This window comes from Schistocerca piceifrons, chromosome 1, assembly GCF_021461385.2.
Source record: "Schistocerca piceifrons isolate TAMUIC-IGC-003096 chromosome 1, iqSchPice1.1, whole genome shotgun sequence".
In the NCBI taxonomy this organism is placed as follows: domain Eukaryota; kingdom Metazoa; phylum Arthropoda; class Insecta; order Orthoptera; family Acrididae; genus Schistocerca; species Schistocerca piceifrons.
Genome location: NC_060138.1, coordinates 648,278,057 through 648,295,071, shown reverse-complemented (window position 1 = coordinate 648,295,071; position 17,015 = coordinate 648,278,057). Strand labels below are relative to the sequence as shown.

Sequence of the window (17,015 nt, the reverse complement as noted above, 5' to 3'; positions counted from 1 at the left end):
ATATATATATATATATATATATATATAAAATAGAAAGAAACATTCCACATGGGAAAATCAACATGAAATCTCCAAACCACATTCCCTACCCTCTGGCTCCTACCCTTGTAACTGCCCCCGGTGTAAAACCTGTCCCATGCACCCTCCCACCACCACCTACTCCAGTCCTGTAACCCGGAAGGTGTACATGATCAAAGGCAGAGCCACGTGTGAAAGCACCCACGTGCTTTACCAACCGACCTGCCTACACTGTGATGCATTCTATGTGGGAATGACCAGCAACAAACTGTCTATTCCCATGAACAGACACAGGCAGACAGTGTTTGTTGGTAATGAGGATCACCCTGTGTCTAAACATGCCTTGGTGCACGGCCAGCACATCTTGGCACAGTGTTACACCGTCTGGGTTATCTGGATACTTCCCACTGACACCAATCTATCAGAACTCCGGAGATGGGAACTTGCCCTTCAATATATCCTCTCTTCCTGTTACCCACCTGGCCTCAACCTCCGCTAATTTCAAGTTGCCGCCCCTCATACATCACTTGTCACTCAACAACATCTTTGCCTCCATGCTTCTGCCTCGACTGACATCTCTGCTCAAACTCTTTGCCTTTACGTATGTCTGCTTGTGTCTGTATATGTGCGGATGGATGTGTGTGTGTGTGTGTGTGTGTGCGCGCGCGCGCGCGCGCGCGCGCAAGTGTATACCTGTCCCTTTTCCCCCTAAGGTAAGTCTTTCCACTCCCGGGATTGGAATGACTCCTTACCCTCTCCCTTAAAACCCACATCCTTTCGTCTTTCCCTCCCCTTCCCTCTTTCCTGATTAAGCAACTGTGGGTTGCGAAAGCTTGATATTTGTGTGTGTGTTTGTGTGTTTTTTATTGTGTCTATCTACCAGCTCTTTCCCGTTTGGTAAGTCACAGCATCTTTTTAATATATATATCGGTGTCTGTATATGTGTGGATGGATGTGTGTGTGTGTGTGTGTGTGTGCGCGAGTGTATACCCGTCCTTTTTTCCCCCTAAGGTAAGTCTTTCCGCTCGCGGGATTGGAATGACTCCTTACCCTCTCCCTTAAAACCGACACATCCTTTCGTCTTTCCCTCTCCTTCCCTCTTTCCTAATGAGGCAACAGTTTGTTGCGAAAGCTTGAATTTTGTGTGTATGTTTGTGTATCTGTCGACCTGCCAGCACTTTCATTTGGTAAGTCACATCATCTTTGTTTTTTTTTATATATATATATATATATATATATATATATATATATATATATATATATATATATATATTTTGTGTGTGTGTGTTTTATAGATAACCTGAGACTAACTCTAGATAATATACTCCCCAAATAGCGGTGTAACAAGTTCAAACATGCCCAAAATAACAGCAAATTTCGCAGAAATTGTAGACCTTAGAATTATGAAATTACACTTGACTTCATTGAACAATGCCTTAGGCGAGATAGAAAAAGCCATTCCCCATTTCCACTGTTACTCACTGGTTGAGATTTAATATAAGTCCAACATCAAATGTAGTTACATTATTTATGGTATGGCTGTGTACACATATTCACACGTATGCAGGTACTTCAGAAAATATGTTAAACATGTCGTCACATGCTAAGACCATAATGCAGCAAGAGTGGTACACTGTCAGAAGCTGTAAGATGTTCCAGGTTTTATACAGAGAGAATTCCACTGTAGAACAGATCAGAGGTGCACCACTGTGTGTGAGTGATATGGCATGTTACACAGTTGAAATACGTGAGACAGTACAATTCTTAGGGGCAAAACATCTAGATTGCACACAGATTCACTGTGAAATTCTGATGGTACATGGACCAAATTTTTACGGGCAAAACATCTAGATTGCACACAGATTCACTGTGAAATTCTGATGGTACATGGACCAAACACAGCGTCACATCCAGCAAAAGAGATTTCCCAACTATGAGGATGTTCATACACCAGTACTTGAATGGCTCCATCACTAAGGCACAGATTTCTATCACTGAGGAATTGAACAATTGGTAAAATGTTCCAACTGTTGTTTATTGAAACTGTTTAAAAATAATGGAATCTGTGTCACTTTGAAGCGTAGTGCAGCATTCAATAGAAGTTACTTGCTCTGCCACAATAATGTTGAACTTAACATTTGAAGTCCCCTTGTATCCTGAAAAATGGAAATTGTTCTTATTTTTGACTGCCCTACACAAATTAGTTACAAGTTTACCAGGTTTTTTTTTATGACCAAGTGCATTTATTAATGCTAACATCTATAAAATTTATACTGTCAAATCTAGTACTCAAACTGTCCACACACCAGAGGTTTCTTCTTACATTTCTTGCTCAGATCTGCAGAGAATGGAAATGGTAAACAATTATTAAGGACAAATATTCTCAGTCCCCAAGTGGGTGACAAGAGTACAAATACTATGTTAAACTGTAAGTCATTCCCACCACATCCCCACACACCTCCCCAAAAAATTTACTGGGTAAGTCAGTTTACAAGTCAGTGGAAGGCATACCATATCCAACAGTATCAGTATAAGGCCTAATAGGGTAGGTTTACTTTTTTTTTATGCTCTGTATCCAGATTTTTGTCAGGAAGACATGCCTTCTTAGATCAAAAATTCCAATAAAATGGTCCGTTTCCAGGTTTCTAGGTTTAGCAATGAAATCTATCCCTTATTTTGTAAGCTGAACACTCATGGTGGGCCAAAAACTGTGGAATCTAATCCAAATATCTACATTTCATGGGCAATTCGTTTTCAACTCAATCATCAAGGAGATACTATCTCACAAACTGACACTTTCAAGACACTACCTACACCTTACACCTGCTCCTCTTCCACTTTCCACGTAGCATCCCCTGAAATTGTGCAGATGTAGAAGACTGAATTATTTAACCACATATTCAGGTTTCTTATTTGAGAAAATCTGCCACTGGAGTAATAATTTGGAGTAAAACATTCAATGAAAATTCTTGGAAGAGTACTTGCAAAAAGTAAAAGATGAATCATAGTTTAGAATTCGGTGTCTTGTAAACATTGAGGTCACTGATGATGACTACCGTTTTTGGAAGAAACATCCTAATATTCAGCACACGTGCTTACAGAAACAATAGGAATCACATATCAGGAAGGCTAGGTAGGAATTTGAAATGCAATCTCCTGAATATGAGTCCAGGATCTTAACTGCTGTACTATCTCACTCAATCCAAGTGTAAGAGATTCAACTTAAATAATAACCCATGCACTGTGATTAAATGATCTACCTTCCTCTGGGAGGTGCCTCCTTGGACCCCTAGGAGAGAAAAGGAACTATAGCACAGCGAAGCTGGGGCATGGATTGCATTCTGATAGATTAGTAAAAAGATAGCTGCAGTTACAAGATGAGGTTGAACTGAACTTTACCCAGTATACATGTTCAGCATCTTTCTGTTCATTCCTGCCTGAAAATAAGCCTGCTAAGCTGGTCAATTTTTTTTCTGCTTACAAGGGAACCTCCCCATCGCACCCCCCTCAGATTTAGTTATAAGTTGGCACAATGGATAGGCCTTGATAAACTGAACACGGATCAATTGAGAAAACAGGAAGAAGTTGTGTGGAACTGTGAAAAAATAAGCAAAATATACAAACTGAGTAGTCCATGGGCCACAAAAGCAACATAATGAATATTGTGAGCTTAGGAGCGTCGTGGTCCTGTGGTAGCGTGAGCAGCTGCAGAATGAGAGGTCCTTGGTTCAAGTCTACCCTCGACTGAAAATTTTACTTTCTTTATTTTTGCATAGTTATTATCTGTCCTTTCGTTCATTGACATCTCTGTTCACTGTAATAAGTTTAGTGTCTGTGTTTTGCGACCGCATCGCAAAACCGTGCGATTAGTAGACGAAAGGACGTGCCTCTCCAATGGGAACAGAAAACATTTGATCGCAAGGTCATAGGTCAACCGATTCCTCCACAGGAAAACACATCCGATATATTCTATACGACACTGGTGGCGGCATGTGCGTCACATGACAGGAATATGTTGTCAACCCACCTAACTTGTACACTTGGCGAATGGGTAAAAAGATTCTTCTACCTTGCCCGATTTAGGTTTTCTTGTGGTGATAATCACTCCCAAAAAAGTGATGAAAACGTAAGAGTTTGTTACATAAACTGAAAATAAAAAATTAAACTTTTCACTCGGTGGAAGATTTGAACCACAGACCTTTCGTTCCGCAGCTGCTCACGTTACCAAGAGACCACGGCGCTCCTGCGTTCCCAGCGTCCTTAATGTTGCCTATCTTCCCTTGAACTACTCAGTTTGTATATTTTGCTAATTTTTTCATAGTTCCACACAACTTCATCCTGTTTTCGCAATTGATCTGTGTTCAGTTTTTCAAGGCCTATCCACTGTGCCAACTTATAACTAAATATGAGGGGGGGTGCGATGGGGAGGTTCCCTTGTTAGATGAAAGTTCACTGCATGCAAAAGAACTTTAGGATTTAGTTCCAGCTGAGCATGTTGACAGCTGTAATGCTAAATCAAAAATTCTACACATTTAAAATTAAAATGGGGGATGAAAAATATAAATGAAAGAAAACATAACAATGGAAGTAGTGAGTCACACATATTACTTGTTAGGAAGATATAAGTAATCTCAGCAATATGACAAAAAGTTGGATAATCATTGTAAACATAACTAGTGATATACGAAACACACTTCTAGTAGTGGGCACATTGATTTCAGTTCAAAGTAGTACTATTATTTTTAACATAAAATGAAACTCTTGTTTGAATGGCAGTAGAAAAAATGTTATGCAGCAAATTAAGTAAAGTTAGCTCACTGTGTTTCATTTTGAAACCAGTTTACAATTTGATTATAATGCAAAACTCTGCCTTTTTAGTACAGATGTATATAGTAGTTCATAGAGAACATACATTTAGTACCTGCACCTATGTCTTTCTGATCTCTTTCAGCTTTGAGATGTTCGTCCAGCTATTTCTGGTTCTCTGTATCAGCTGGCTCTTCAAGGGCCTATCACGCTTGCCATATGATGCTCTATTCTATTGTTATGTTGTGGTCAATGCACTCCTGGGACCACTTGTTGTTTATGTTGTGATTTGCAACCAACACAGGGTAACATCTCAGTTAAGAGCTTTATGTTGCTGTCCTTGTTGTAAAGCAAGTGAAGTGGATGACTCTCCTGAATGGGGTGAAGAACTTACCCGTATGACAGGAGTAGGTGGCATGACTGTAACCCAGTGCTGACACTTCCTAACTCTAAGTTCTTTTTTTCTTCTTTCCTTCTCCTGCAAATGCTGTTATTGGGACCAATAATGTACACAGTACTAAGTTGCAGAAATGTAACTCGCATGTAATCTAGTCATTTGTAATTAAGAACTAATTTTATATTTACTACACCTTCGCTTTTTTTTCGTATTATAATTATCTGAAATTGAATGACATTATTTTCCTACCTTTCAGAAAGACTCACATGCAATGTTATTGATATGTACACCTTACAAAAGTTTCTTTAGTAGCGACTGTTTTGCTAATGTAACATTCCATAAATGTTGTATTGTAATCCGAACCGAAACAGAAAGCTGCTACGAGATATAACCATTATACAAGGGTAAAATTGTTTTAAGCCTAATTGATCTGTCACTTTCAGATGACTGTGAAAGGGATTTTTCCTTGTTATGTTCATAAAAATAAGTATCTGCTACCTTCGGGGTTAAGGAATCAAAATCTAACAAAGAAATTAGATGAAGGCATCCAACTGTGATACCTACACGACAATTACATTCAGAAAAGTAAAGAAAATCATACGTTGTTGAGAGAGTAAGACTTAACATTAAAAAAATTACAAGTCTTCCACTGAGATGCTTTTATAAGACTTCGTTCTAGTAGGAATCACTACCTATTAGAGGGCAGTGTTTTCCTCCATTAAAAGTTTCCCCGATCAATTTCATAATGTTCCTCACTACACTTTTCTTCCTCAAACTTTATAATGACACTCAAAAGTAATAACTTATGTCAAAAGTATATTTTTATAATGAAATCTAATATATCTTCCCACAATCATGAGCAGTAATACTTAATGTCACACCTACCCTCAATGACAAGTGTCAATGCCAGCAACTATTCTCGGCTCTGGCACAATTTACTTTATATAAATAAAAATGGGTGAAAAAGATAACTTCGCTTTCGATACAGGTTGTGTGTGTGTGTGTGTGTGTGTGTGTGTGTGTGTGTGTGTGTGTGTGTGTGTGTTTTGCCATATGTTGTAAGTAGCACCTGATATTGTTAAAAGTATTACAATTTTTTATTTGTTTTATGAGTCTGTGATTTGATGGCTTACTGCCATGAATAGAGAGAATCTCAATAAAGTACTATGTATTCAAGTGGCAGCTTAGTTTTGTAGTTTTAGTAGTAGATTTCTGTTCATAGGCTGACACTTTATTTGACTATGTTTTACACCATTTTATATTTGTAATGTAACTTGCAACAACATCATTTGTAGACTTTGCGCTGAATGTTTGTATGCACCTCACTATTTCAGTTACTCAAATGGTTTCTTCCTACAAATTGTAATTGTTGCACAATTTCTAGAACAGCACGTGTTACTTCTAAAACCTTTTTGATATACAAGATTAGTGACCAGGTTGTGTATTTAGATCGGACAATTATCAGACAGGTTCTGTTTTTAGATCAGATGACATTTATTTCTATAACAAAAAGGATGTAATTTAGCAATCGGCTGAATGTACAGACACATACATATGTTATACTTTGGATGAACTGTACTATGAACTATTAAAGAAAAAAAGACAATTGTTACAGCTTAGTTCATCTGAACACACCCATGTAATGCTGGTTTTCATTGGTTTTATTGTAAAGGTCATTGTTGCTAACAACTGTTAAAGTAATCAAATCAGGGAAAGGAAATATATTTAATGTTAAATGGTTGAATTTATACAAGATAGAAGATCTGCAAGCTTCAGTGAATGGTGTCAGATTTCATGAGGTTTATGTGATGATAAAACTTTATTTATGATTTATGACTTTTGCATATGTTGAGGAACAGAAAAATTCTCTAATGATATTTAATCATTTGCTCTCATCTTTAACTTTCCTTCAACTTATTATTAGTAATACCCTTTTTCTCTTGGCAAAGAATTCAAAGAATCAAGATCTGTAAAAGCAGTCCTCAACCTCAATTTTTACTTTATTTTTATACCTGCACAGTGTTGAGGGAGAAACATTCACTCAGTAACTGTTGTAACACTGTTGACAGATGACCTGCTAGGTAAACAAATGTTGCATCTCGAGTTCCCCAATCATTCTATACAAAATTTTTTGAAAGGACAGAAACAAAATAGCAAAGGAAATATATACAGGCGTCAGTGAGGTAAAAAAGTTTTTTCTCCATATTATCTTCCTTATGAGGCTGTATTTATTAATTTTCAGATTTTAGCTTTCATTTCTGACCTACCTTGTAGCTTATCTTGCAGCTCACGATTAGTTCACTGGAATTTGAATATAATTCATCCAATTCATCTGATCCATTCTTTCCCGCGCAGTTCTCTCTTAAACAATGTCTGAAGTACCATTTCCTTAACTCAAGTACATGAATCTAACTCATATTCGCTATCAATACCTCCTACCGTCTAACAACAGAAGTTAAAGACCCGTATGTGTGTTTTGTTGTTGGTGGTGGTGGTGGCGTGTGTGTGTGTGTGTGTGTGTGTGTGTGTGAGAGAGAGAGAGAGAGAGAGAGAGAGAGAGAGATTTAATATTTCCTCTCTACAGTTTATTTCATTGTCTGATTCATATAAAACAACTGCTTAGAATGCAGTGAAGCTAGATACAACCAGAACTGACACACAGCAAAAACAAGAAGCTGCAAGCTATGTTAGTAATATCAAATACAGCAATTTTGTAATTTTTATCTGACTTCTTACTCTAGTACTACATCAGGAAAACAACTGGAGTACTTTCAGAGCTATGTTCTAATTATGTTCATACTGCCATTAATTTATAGATCACAGTTATTTAAAAAAATTATTTTTCGAGTTAATCCACTCAGGAATCACCATAACTCTCTTCCTTATAATGAAGAATATGTGAATAATGAACAGCAGTCCCCCCCCCCCCCCCTCCCCTCCCCTCCTCTAAGGGAAGGGAGTTACAAAATATTTTCATGTTTCACTGAGTTCCTAAGATCTCCATGGATGCAATGCACTCCTGCAGTATGACTAGTCACTACAACTGTTAAACTGATTCATAGACAGAACTTTCTAAGATACAAGAGCTGTTCCATTTAATGTACAGTAGAGGACAACTGCACTGTTATTTATGCCACTACAATAAGATTTTCTACCTCACAGAAAATGAGCAACCACTGACTGATACTTAGAAAAAACAAGTAATATTTTAGAAACCCTTTCACACTGCACTCTCCTGCACTATGTTGCCAAAAGAACAGCTGGAGTAGTAAATAAAGGAAATTGCAAGCACAAAATAGGAAGTGATAATATATGTTTCCCTGCTAACAAATTGCAGTCATTGACTTAAGTGTTGAAGTCTTCATGAAAACTTCTCTCAACATAACTTACAATGCAATATTGCACACTATTCATCTCTGCAAAAATGAATGACTTTTCCAAAACCAAAATTAAGTTCAGTAGTCTTCACATAAAAACCATGAATTCTCCTTAGGTCTCTTTCGTTCTACAAAACATGAAAAATTTATGGACAGAGTTATACTTTCAATAATACGAGATAAAATATAAAATATAAGCGTGATTTTTTATTTAAATTTATTTATTGAAAAATTCAAAGCAATTATAATTATTCCACATAGCCTCCTGCTTTGGAAATGCATTTGTCCCAGCGTATTGGCAGCTTTTTGATGCCCTCATCACAAAAAGGACTTGGTCGTGTCACCAGCCGGTTGCACACGAAGTCTTCCACACTCTCATCATCTTCAAATCATCGCCCTCCTAGAGCTTCTTTAAGCAGTGCAAATAAATGGAAATCGCAGGGCGATAAGTCCGGGCTCTAAGGAGGATAATCAGGCTTAGTCCAGTGCATTTCCTGTAGCTTGGAGACAGAGCTGCAGTACGGGGTTGCGCAGTGTCGTGGAGGAGGATGACCTGCTGAATCGATTGGTTTTGTCTTTTGCGGCAATATGCAGCTCTCGCTGCCTTGTTCAACAGTTTGCAGTAGTAAGCAGCATTGATTGTGCATCGCTCATGCAAAAAATCAATCAGCAAAATGTCTCGCTGATCTTTCAACCGAAAGAACCTTGCCAGCTGAGAGTCGAGTCTTGTCTTTCACTGATGCTGCTTCCTCTTTCCTCCACCAATCCTTACTGGTTTGTTTGGATTCTGGAGTGTAATGGTGAAACCATGTTTTGTCGCAGGTGACAAAGCGACTTAAAAATGCATCACCTTCTTCCACAAACCTTGTTGTAAGCCTCTGACAGACCTCCAAACATCTCAACTTCAGATCTTCAGTCAAAAGTTTAGGGATTCATCTGGAACACACTTTACGGAACTGTAGGTCATTTGTGGTGATTGCTTGACAGCTCACGTAACTGAGACCAACTTTGTGCAATTTCTCATACTCTCTCCCGTCGATCATCATCAACAACGTCTTTAACCGCGCAAATGTTTTTGTCTGTAATGCTAGTCCGAGGACGGCAATCATGTTGCTGACTGTCCACTTGTTCTTGTCCTTCCTTGAACTTTTTATGACAGGTAAACATAGGCATCCTTGATAATGTTTTATCAACAAACTGTGCAGTCAATCCTTGGCAAATTTCCACCACTGTAACTCCTTCACGAGCAAGAAATTTGATAATTACATGTTGCGCAATGGAGGGGTGCACCTGTTGCTCAGACATTGTGAGCATTACTGACAAAACGGTGAGAAATATCTAACAGCAAGCTCCCCTCACTTCTAACGGTCCCACCTAAGCATAGCAGAAGTGCGGGGCCAGTCCTGCCAACTGTTGATATTCAGGAACAAAAATCCCAATTCTATTTCATCCCCCCTCGTATATCTGTCCTTATATTACTGTTTTCATGAGGCAGTGGAAAGTGGTAGTGCTTGCAGCTTCTTGTGTATATAAAGCTGATTTAAAATGAAGATGCTTACTAATGTTTTAGAGCTCAACTCTCACTACTTTTTAAGCAGAACTAATATAAATCAAGGAAAAAAATAAGTGTCAACTGCCTAACTGATAATAATAATTGTCACCATTTATCTTGTCAATTTCAAATATAGTTGAACAACAAAAGTGAGCTGAAAAAAAGAGGCTAATTTGGGAAAAACAATATATTCTTTAAGGCACCTACCCAACAAACCTGGCAAGACCTGTGTATACAATTACTCTGTGAATGTATTTCATAACAACATCAGTAGAAAATTACTGAATGGGCAAAACTTGTGCTGAACTTAATCTGTGCCCTGTAGGAAGCTTTTCAGATAAGATCATTTTTAATGTAATATATTCTGTATTTGTTTGGCAATACTCAAATTACGAACTGTGCAATCACAATAAACCATGGTAACTACATCATGTACTTTTGTAAAGTGACTGCTCTGACTCCATCAAATAATGTACTTAAATATGTAATTACTATATTGTATTTTAATGTGAATTAAATTATATTGTAACATTAAAGCAACTTATATTTTAATTTGATACTGTATGGGACCTATACACCCTGCTTGACTTCGACATTACCACTAAAACGTCATTTCAAATTATACAGTCAGAAGAAAGGAGATTGAGAAGGAACAAATTATTTCAGTGCAGTACACCAAATTACTTTATATCATACAGTTCACAAAGGAGAAAATGTAATCTCATCCTCATTTACCCGTTTTTGACTCTATGTATTGGTTCCCAAAATGCAATCTGTTCCTTATTATAACTCATCAGATCTTGCCTTATCACTTTGCATCACAAGATTTCACATTGGCACTGCAGTTGTGACTTGTATAAATATGGTACAGTTAAATTCAAAAGCACAAGCTTTGACGCTTACGGTCTTTATGCTTTAGCTGACAATGAAAGCAATATTTCAGAGGATGACAATGGATATGAAAAATTTTACATCCCTATTTAGTTCAAATACAATGTTTTATAAATTAGTGCTTTATTCCTAAAAGCATTCCTATCGTATCCATATGCCAAACAACATATAGACTAAATTACAGGCAGCAAGACCCACCATGGAGATAGTAGGGGCAGACTACATTACGGGACAAGCGAATGTTTGAGAATTGGACTGAGTCATGTTTGTGATCTTTTATTTATGTATTAGTTGGTGTTCTTACAAATGACCTGTGCCACATAGGATATTGCGTCCGTTTCACAGATGTTCAAGCACAGCACTACAGAAGGGTTGGAGGGGGAACAGTGATACCAGCTTGGCTGAGAACTGGGATGGGTGAGTGGGCAGCAAATTTCATCGTGCTGCCAACCAAGGGAATGGCATACATGTTTCTTGCAACAGTATTGTCAACACTCACCATGTGGTATGATGGGAATGAAAGGGAGTATGTCAGCAGCTGGTTCCATGCAGCTAATGAGAGAGCGGTGGGCAGACAGTATGTTTGGAACTGAGGAATATTGTAACATTCTCATGTCAGTTTAGAAGCATAGTTCAATACGTATTCAACAAAAAATAGCTGCATTCTCAGGCCACAATGTAACCACAACCAAAGAAATTGGGACATATTCAAAAGGAACAGCCAAATATTTGGGACAAAAGAGATATATATTTCACAGCTGTGCTATTAGGATGAGGGTGATGATTAAAAATAATGGAAACCCAGACAAAAGGCTTAGTAAACAAAGAAGGTAGTGAAGGTAAAAATTACTATAAACCATTTCTCTTGGCTTATTTTATTTCTCTGTCTATTATAAAAATGTACACAATCAATCAATGGCCTACGTTTAGAATAGGTACAATGCCAACATTTTAGGCAGATATTTTGTCGATAATACATTTTGTAATTCTGACTGGTCTGAATATGTTAAAAATAAATTTTTCTCAAGGAGCCTCTTAAAAAAAAATTAAAAAAATTTAAAAAAATAGTGGGTCATCTTATATTCAGGGTCGTCTTATAGTTGGGTAAATATGGTATTATGGATCTGCCACAAAGTCTGACAATTTGAGTCAAATATCCTCTACTCTGCATCAAAACAAAAACGTTTGCTTTGGTGCAGGGAGTAGAAATTATGTGACATGAACTATCAAACTGTGTGGCACTCGCAGCACCTAAAAGATACCTGGACTGACTGCATGTTCATGAGATAAACATCAAAATAAAATTTAAAAAAAAACACTGCTGTAAGGGAATTTACTTTCATAGGAAGAGAGAGAAGAAATAGTTAAGTAAAAACAAGGGGTCATGAGCATATTCTGACTTTAGAGAAAAATACACTTATGTACCTTTTTTATGCATTGCAAATAATAAAATAATATACATGTCAAAATCATTCATTCAGCTACAGGAGACATATCAAAAATTTATAGTAAAACTTTACTAAAAAGCAAGAACAACAGACAATAAAAATGTGCTAAGAACAATATAGATCTGTTATAAAAAAAATCTAATACTAAGGTACACCTTTCTCAAATAGTCAGTTCATAATCTAGCAGTTATTCTACCGAACAGTAGCTTTTATCCCATAGTATTTTCTGCAACCTTATTTTTGGATGACTACCCTTCAGATTAAGTATGTTTTTGCCTATTAATTTATTACATACATATTTTCATCTCCATATACTGTGGAGACAGTCTGTGGGAAGCATTATATTCTCTTTGTTTCTCTTGTTGTATGTATGGCTAAAATGTTTCTCCTCAAATTGTTTTTGTATGGTCCATAAGGAGATTTAAATTCCTAAATATACAGGGGCACACATGTGTCTGAAAGTTTTCTTCTGGAGCTTCAGCAGCTCAGATTGATCATTTAAACTTTCTCAGAAAACTATATCGTACGCAATGACAGATTCAAAATAACTGTGACATGCTAGTTTCATGTACTCATATTTACAGCTACACATATACTCTGCAAACTAGAGATGGGCAAAGTCGTTCATCCTTAGGAACTAGTTCATTGGTGATCGCTCTTTTTTGGGAAGTGTTCATTTTTACTCGTTCACTGTTCATTTGTGCTTGGTATACGGTTCTTATGAAAAATTGAAAATTAGTAGCATAGGTGACTGAAGATGGAAGGCACCAAGAGGGGGCACTTGCCTCCACCCTGGAGTACAGAATTTTTATTCATAACAGAATTCTCACATACTTGTAATTTTCACGATTCTCCAAAACCTCTTTTTAGCCAACTGTAGTGTTATGTGGCTGATCGCAGTGAAATAATATAAGGTGGCATACGAAAAACTGGCCCCAAGTACAGACTGCTTGCCAATTACGCAGGATTTGTTGGCTGCTACGGGCAGACAAACATTCAAACAGTACTCAAGAATGGGTCAGACTAGTGTACTCCTTTATGGATGAGCTCAATTTTCCTAAATTCTCCCCTTCAACCAAAGTTGAGCATTTGCCTTCCCCGTTAACAACCTGATGTGTTCATCCTATTTTATATTGCTTTGCAACATTATGTCCCAATATCTAACTGAAGTGATACTGACAAGCAGCAATACTGACAAGCAGCAACCTATCAATGCTGTATTTGAACTTACAGTACTGTTTTCCTACTCATCCACATTTTTCTATACTTACAGCAAACTGCCATTCATCACACCAACTGGGAATTTTCTCTAAGTCATCTTGTGCATTCCTACTGTCACTTAACGACAACACCTTGCTGTACACCACAGAATCATCAGCAAACAACTGTTGCTCACCCTGTCTGTAAGATCATTTCTGTATATAGAGAATTAAGATGGTCCTACCACACTTCCCTTGGGTGGTAGTATTTGTGTTGCAAACACAAAACTGCTGAATTTATTTGATAAGGAGTAAACATGCATATTGCTGCTTAAGTTCTTGACTTTATCTGTGTCAACTTCTTTTATAAACTCATTGCTACACTACATTTTAAACTCCACAAATTCTGAATGCTTGGTTTTGAAAGGTACCATGTTTTTCAATTTTGGTTTCACCCCATTTAACTGGAACCAGTCTTCTAGAGTATCGAGTGTGCTCAAAATAAGAGTTCAGATTTTTTTCCTCCATTATCAGCTTCAATTAAACCACAAATATTGTCAACAGAACTGATGGGAGAATAATATTAATCAATAAGTCAGTTACAAAGAACAAGAACAGGATTGGCCATAGCACACACATTGAGATACTGCACTCAATTTCAAATAATATTTCATTTCATTTGAAATGACAGTTACATTTTGCTTTCTGGTCTGCAAGTGTGATTTGTGTCCTTACATAGCACTTTCCTTAATACCATATTTATCAATTTTGTAAATAAGCAAGGCACAGCTTACTGACTCAAAGGATTTTGTAAGGTCACAGAAGATAACTGCAACTTTACTCCTCTGATCTAATGCTTAGCTTATCTTTTCATTACAGTTGTTCACTGCATCCAGAATGTTTTTGCCCTTGTTGGAATCCAAATTGATTACCCAGACTAATTTAATTTTTGGCAGTAAAATTTTGAATCTTGATTGGAGCTACTCTCCCCAAAATTTTTGTTAGGACTGGAACAATATGAATAGGGTGGTGGTTTCCCATGTGCATCCTAGACCTTTTCTTGAACAGAGGTCATCTTCTGCATACTTCAACGTATCAGGAAAGTGTCTTTGTTCAGCATCCTGGCCAGTTATTTTAGGAAGTGCTACTGTGTGTTACATTACTTTAATCATTTTGGTGTGCATCTCATCCAATCCAGCATAATATTTGTATTTTTATAAAAGAATTTAATTTTGCATATGCTTTATAAAAAACTTTTTTGTTTAAATTTGTGAGATACCTTCTAGATCAAGTCCAAAGAGATTTACTTTACAATGATACATCATCAACATCTGCCTTCACTACATTTATGAAGAATTCATTTAAACATTCCAATACTTGAGTTGTGTTTACAATATGACTACCATCGAGTTTAATCCTAGCACTAACTCTAACACCTAACTTTGATTTTATGATGGATGATAATGCCTTTACTTTTATATTTTAAAATTGGTTTACTATTCGCCATCTGTTTGGCTGCTTTCACAAACATTTTAACTACAGCTTTGTAACATCTAATACATTAAATAAAATGCCTATTTTCACAATATTTTTGTCTGTTGTGGAGCTGTATTTTTCTGGCACTAGAAATTTTATACCTCAGTCTACTAATTGTTTTGGTAAACGTTGTCCTAAGCAGAAAGATTTCAGTGAACACTTTAAGAAAGGTTGTTACGAACTTCTTAAGTTACTGCTACTCGAAATTCAGTCAAGAGGCCATTTGACTTCTGTTAACTAAAGTAAACTCACATTTACCTTAAATCCGCTTTATCCAAACAAATTTTTCTGATTTTCTCAGCTCACATTGGTGCTGTCTGACACATCACGCAGCTACGCTTTTGGCTAGCTAGACCGACACTTGACAAGTTTCAACTTGTCTTCACCTGTAGCCTTGCATTTGCTGATGTTTTTGGCAGTCTTCTGCAAACCAGTGCACTGGTGTGTGTCTAAAGTCCGAATGTCATCAATTCGTGCCTGTGTTAGTTGAAGTTTTAGCGCGCTTCTTGTTCGTGTTGCATGGTTTCATGCCACTGCCATCTATTGGAACTCCTTGGAAGTATAGTACATACAGTATTGCTCTATACAGCCCGATATAGCCCTGTCGAAGCTGACAATGACAGTGTGGCGCCAAACACTATCTGCCTGTTGTCGATCCCCAAACACTTTCTGCCTGTTGTCGGTCCATCAGATGAAGCTGAGTATTTAACAATTTAACAGTGAATGTACAATGCATGGTTTTGTTGCCACTTAGGCTTGGGTAGGACAGGGGAGAGGGAACAGATGTATCAAATGTTTTCATTAGATGGCTGCCACAGCCTGGTTTCAAAAGTCAAAAGCTTTATCTAGTGCGTCTCAAGTGTTGTCAAGTCGTGGATCTGTGTGTTTTCGATTTAACATTTCGTGCTCATGCTACATGCTTTAAAATGTCCAGAGATAAAGGTGGCCAGAAACCAAAAAAGAATCAGTCGAGTGTAGGTAAAAAGCACTGAACATGCCTATGGTCACGAAACAAAAAAAGAATGTGATCTCGTTGGAAAAAAAGCTTCGCGCTTTGCAGAGAATTGGTGCTGGTGAGCCACCTGCGAAAGCTGCGGTGGATTTGAAGGTCAGTAAGAGTATGATTACTGATTGGAAGACAAATCGACTGAAATTGAAAAATTTTGTTTCATCCAAGTGTCAAGCAGCGCAGTGAAACCCCGAAAAACAATGAGAAAAGGTGCACATCCTCAGTTAGAAGACTACTTATTTTTGTGGCACGAACAAATAAGAGCCAAAGGTGTGCCAGTTTCAGGTCCTCTACTTTATCAAAAAGCAATGGCTTTTTATTTGATGATTGAAGTAAAGGAGCAAGAATTCCTCAGAAGTGATGGTTGGCTGGATCGGTTCAAGAAGCAGCATGGGTTTTGTGAAATTGCCATCAGTGTTGAATCATTATCCAGGGATGAAGCTGCTAGCAGTGATTTTAAGAAGAAACTGCACACAATCATCAACAAAGGAGGTTATACTGGCGATCAACTTTACAACTGTGATGACACCAGGTTGAGTTACAAAATGTTGCCAAGAAAAACCCTTGCCTCTAAACAAGAAAAAACAGCATCCAGATATAAAAAAAGGCAAAGAAAGAGTTACTGTCGTCACATGCAGTAATGCCACTGGCAATCATAAATTGTGCCTTACTTTATTTGGCAAATCAAAAAAAACCAAAAGCATTTAGAGAGCAAATAGCTGACAGATCTTCATCATTGTGGTACACGAATCAGTCTAAGGCATGGATGAACAGTGCCATCT

General features: G+C 37.4%; 2 protein-coding genes across 3 annotated transcripts in view; one reads left to right on the top strand and one right to left on the bottom strand.

The window, feature by feature from the left end:
• LOC124805223 (RNA helicase aquarius) overlaps positions 1–17,015 on the bottom strand; it is a 380,133-nt gene that overhangs the window by 272,370 nt on the left and 90,748 nt on the right. The window lies entirely within an intron of this gene.
• LOC124805231 (probable G-protein coupled receptor Mth-like 5) overlaps positions 1–17,015 on the top strand; it is a 35,780-nt gene that overhangs the window by 17,308 nt on the left and 1,457 nt on the right. The window contains exon 5 of one of the 2 annotated variants that reach the window (XM_047265737.1): positions 4,970–10,686. The exons of the other annotated variant lie outside the window; for it this stretch is intronic. Within the exon in view, the coding sequence (XP_047121693.1) occupies positions 4,970–5,261 (292 nt within the window). The 3' untranslated portion in view covers positions 5,262–10,686. Of the gene's footprint in view, positions 1–4,969; positions 10,687–17,015 lie in introns of those variants that run through there. 2 annotated transcript variants of the gene reach the window in all.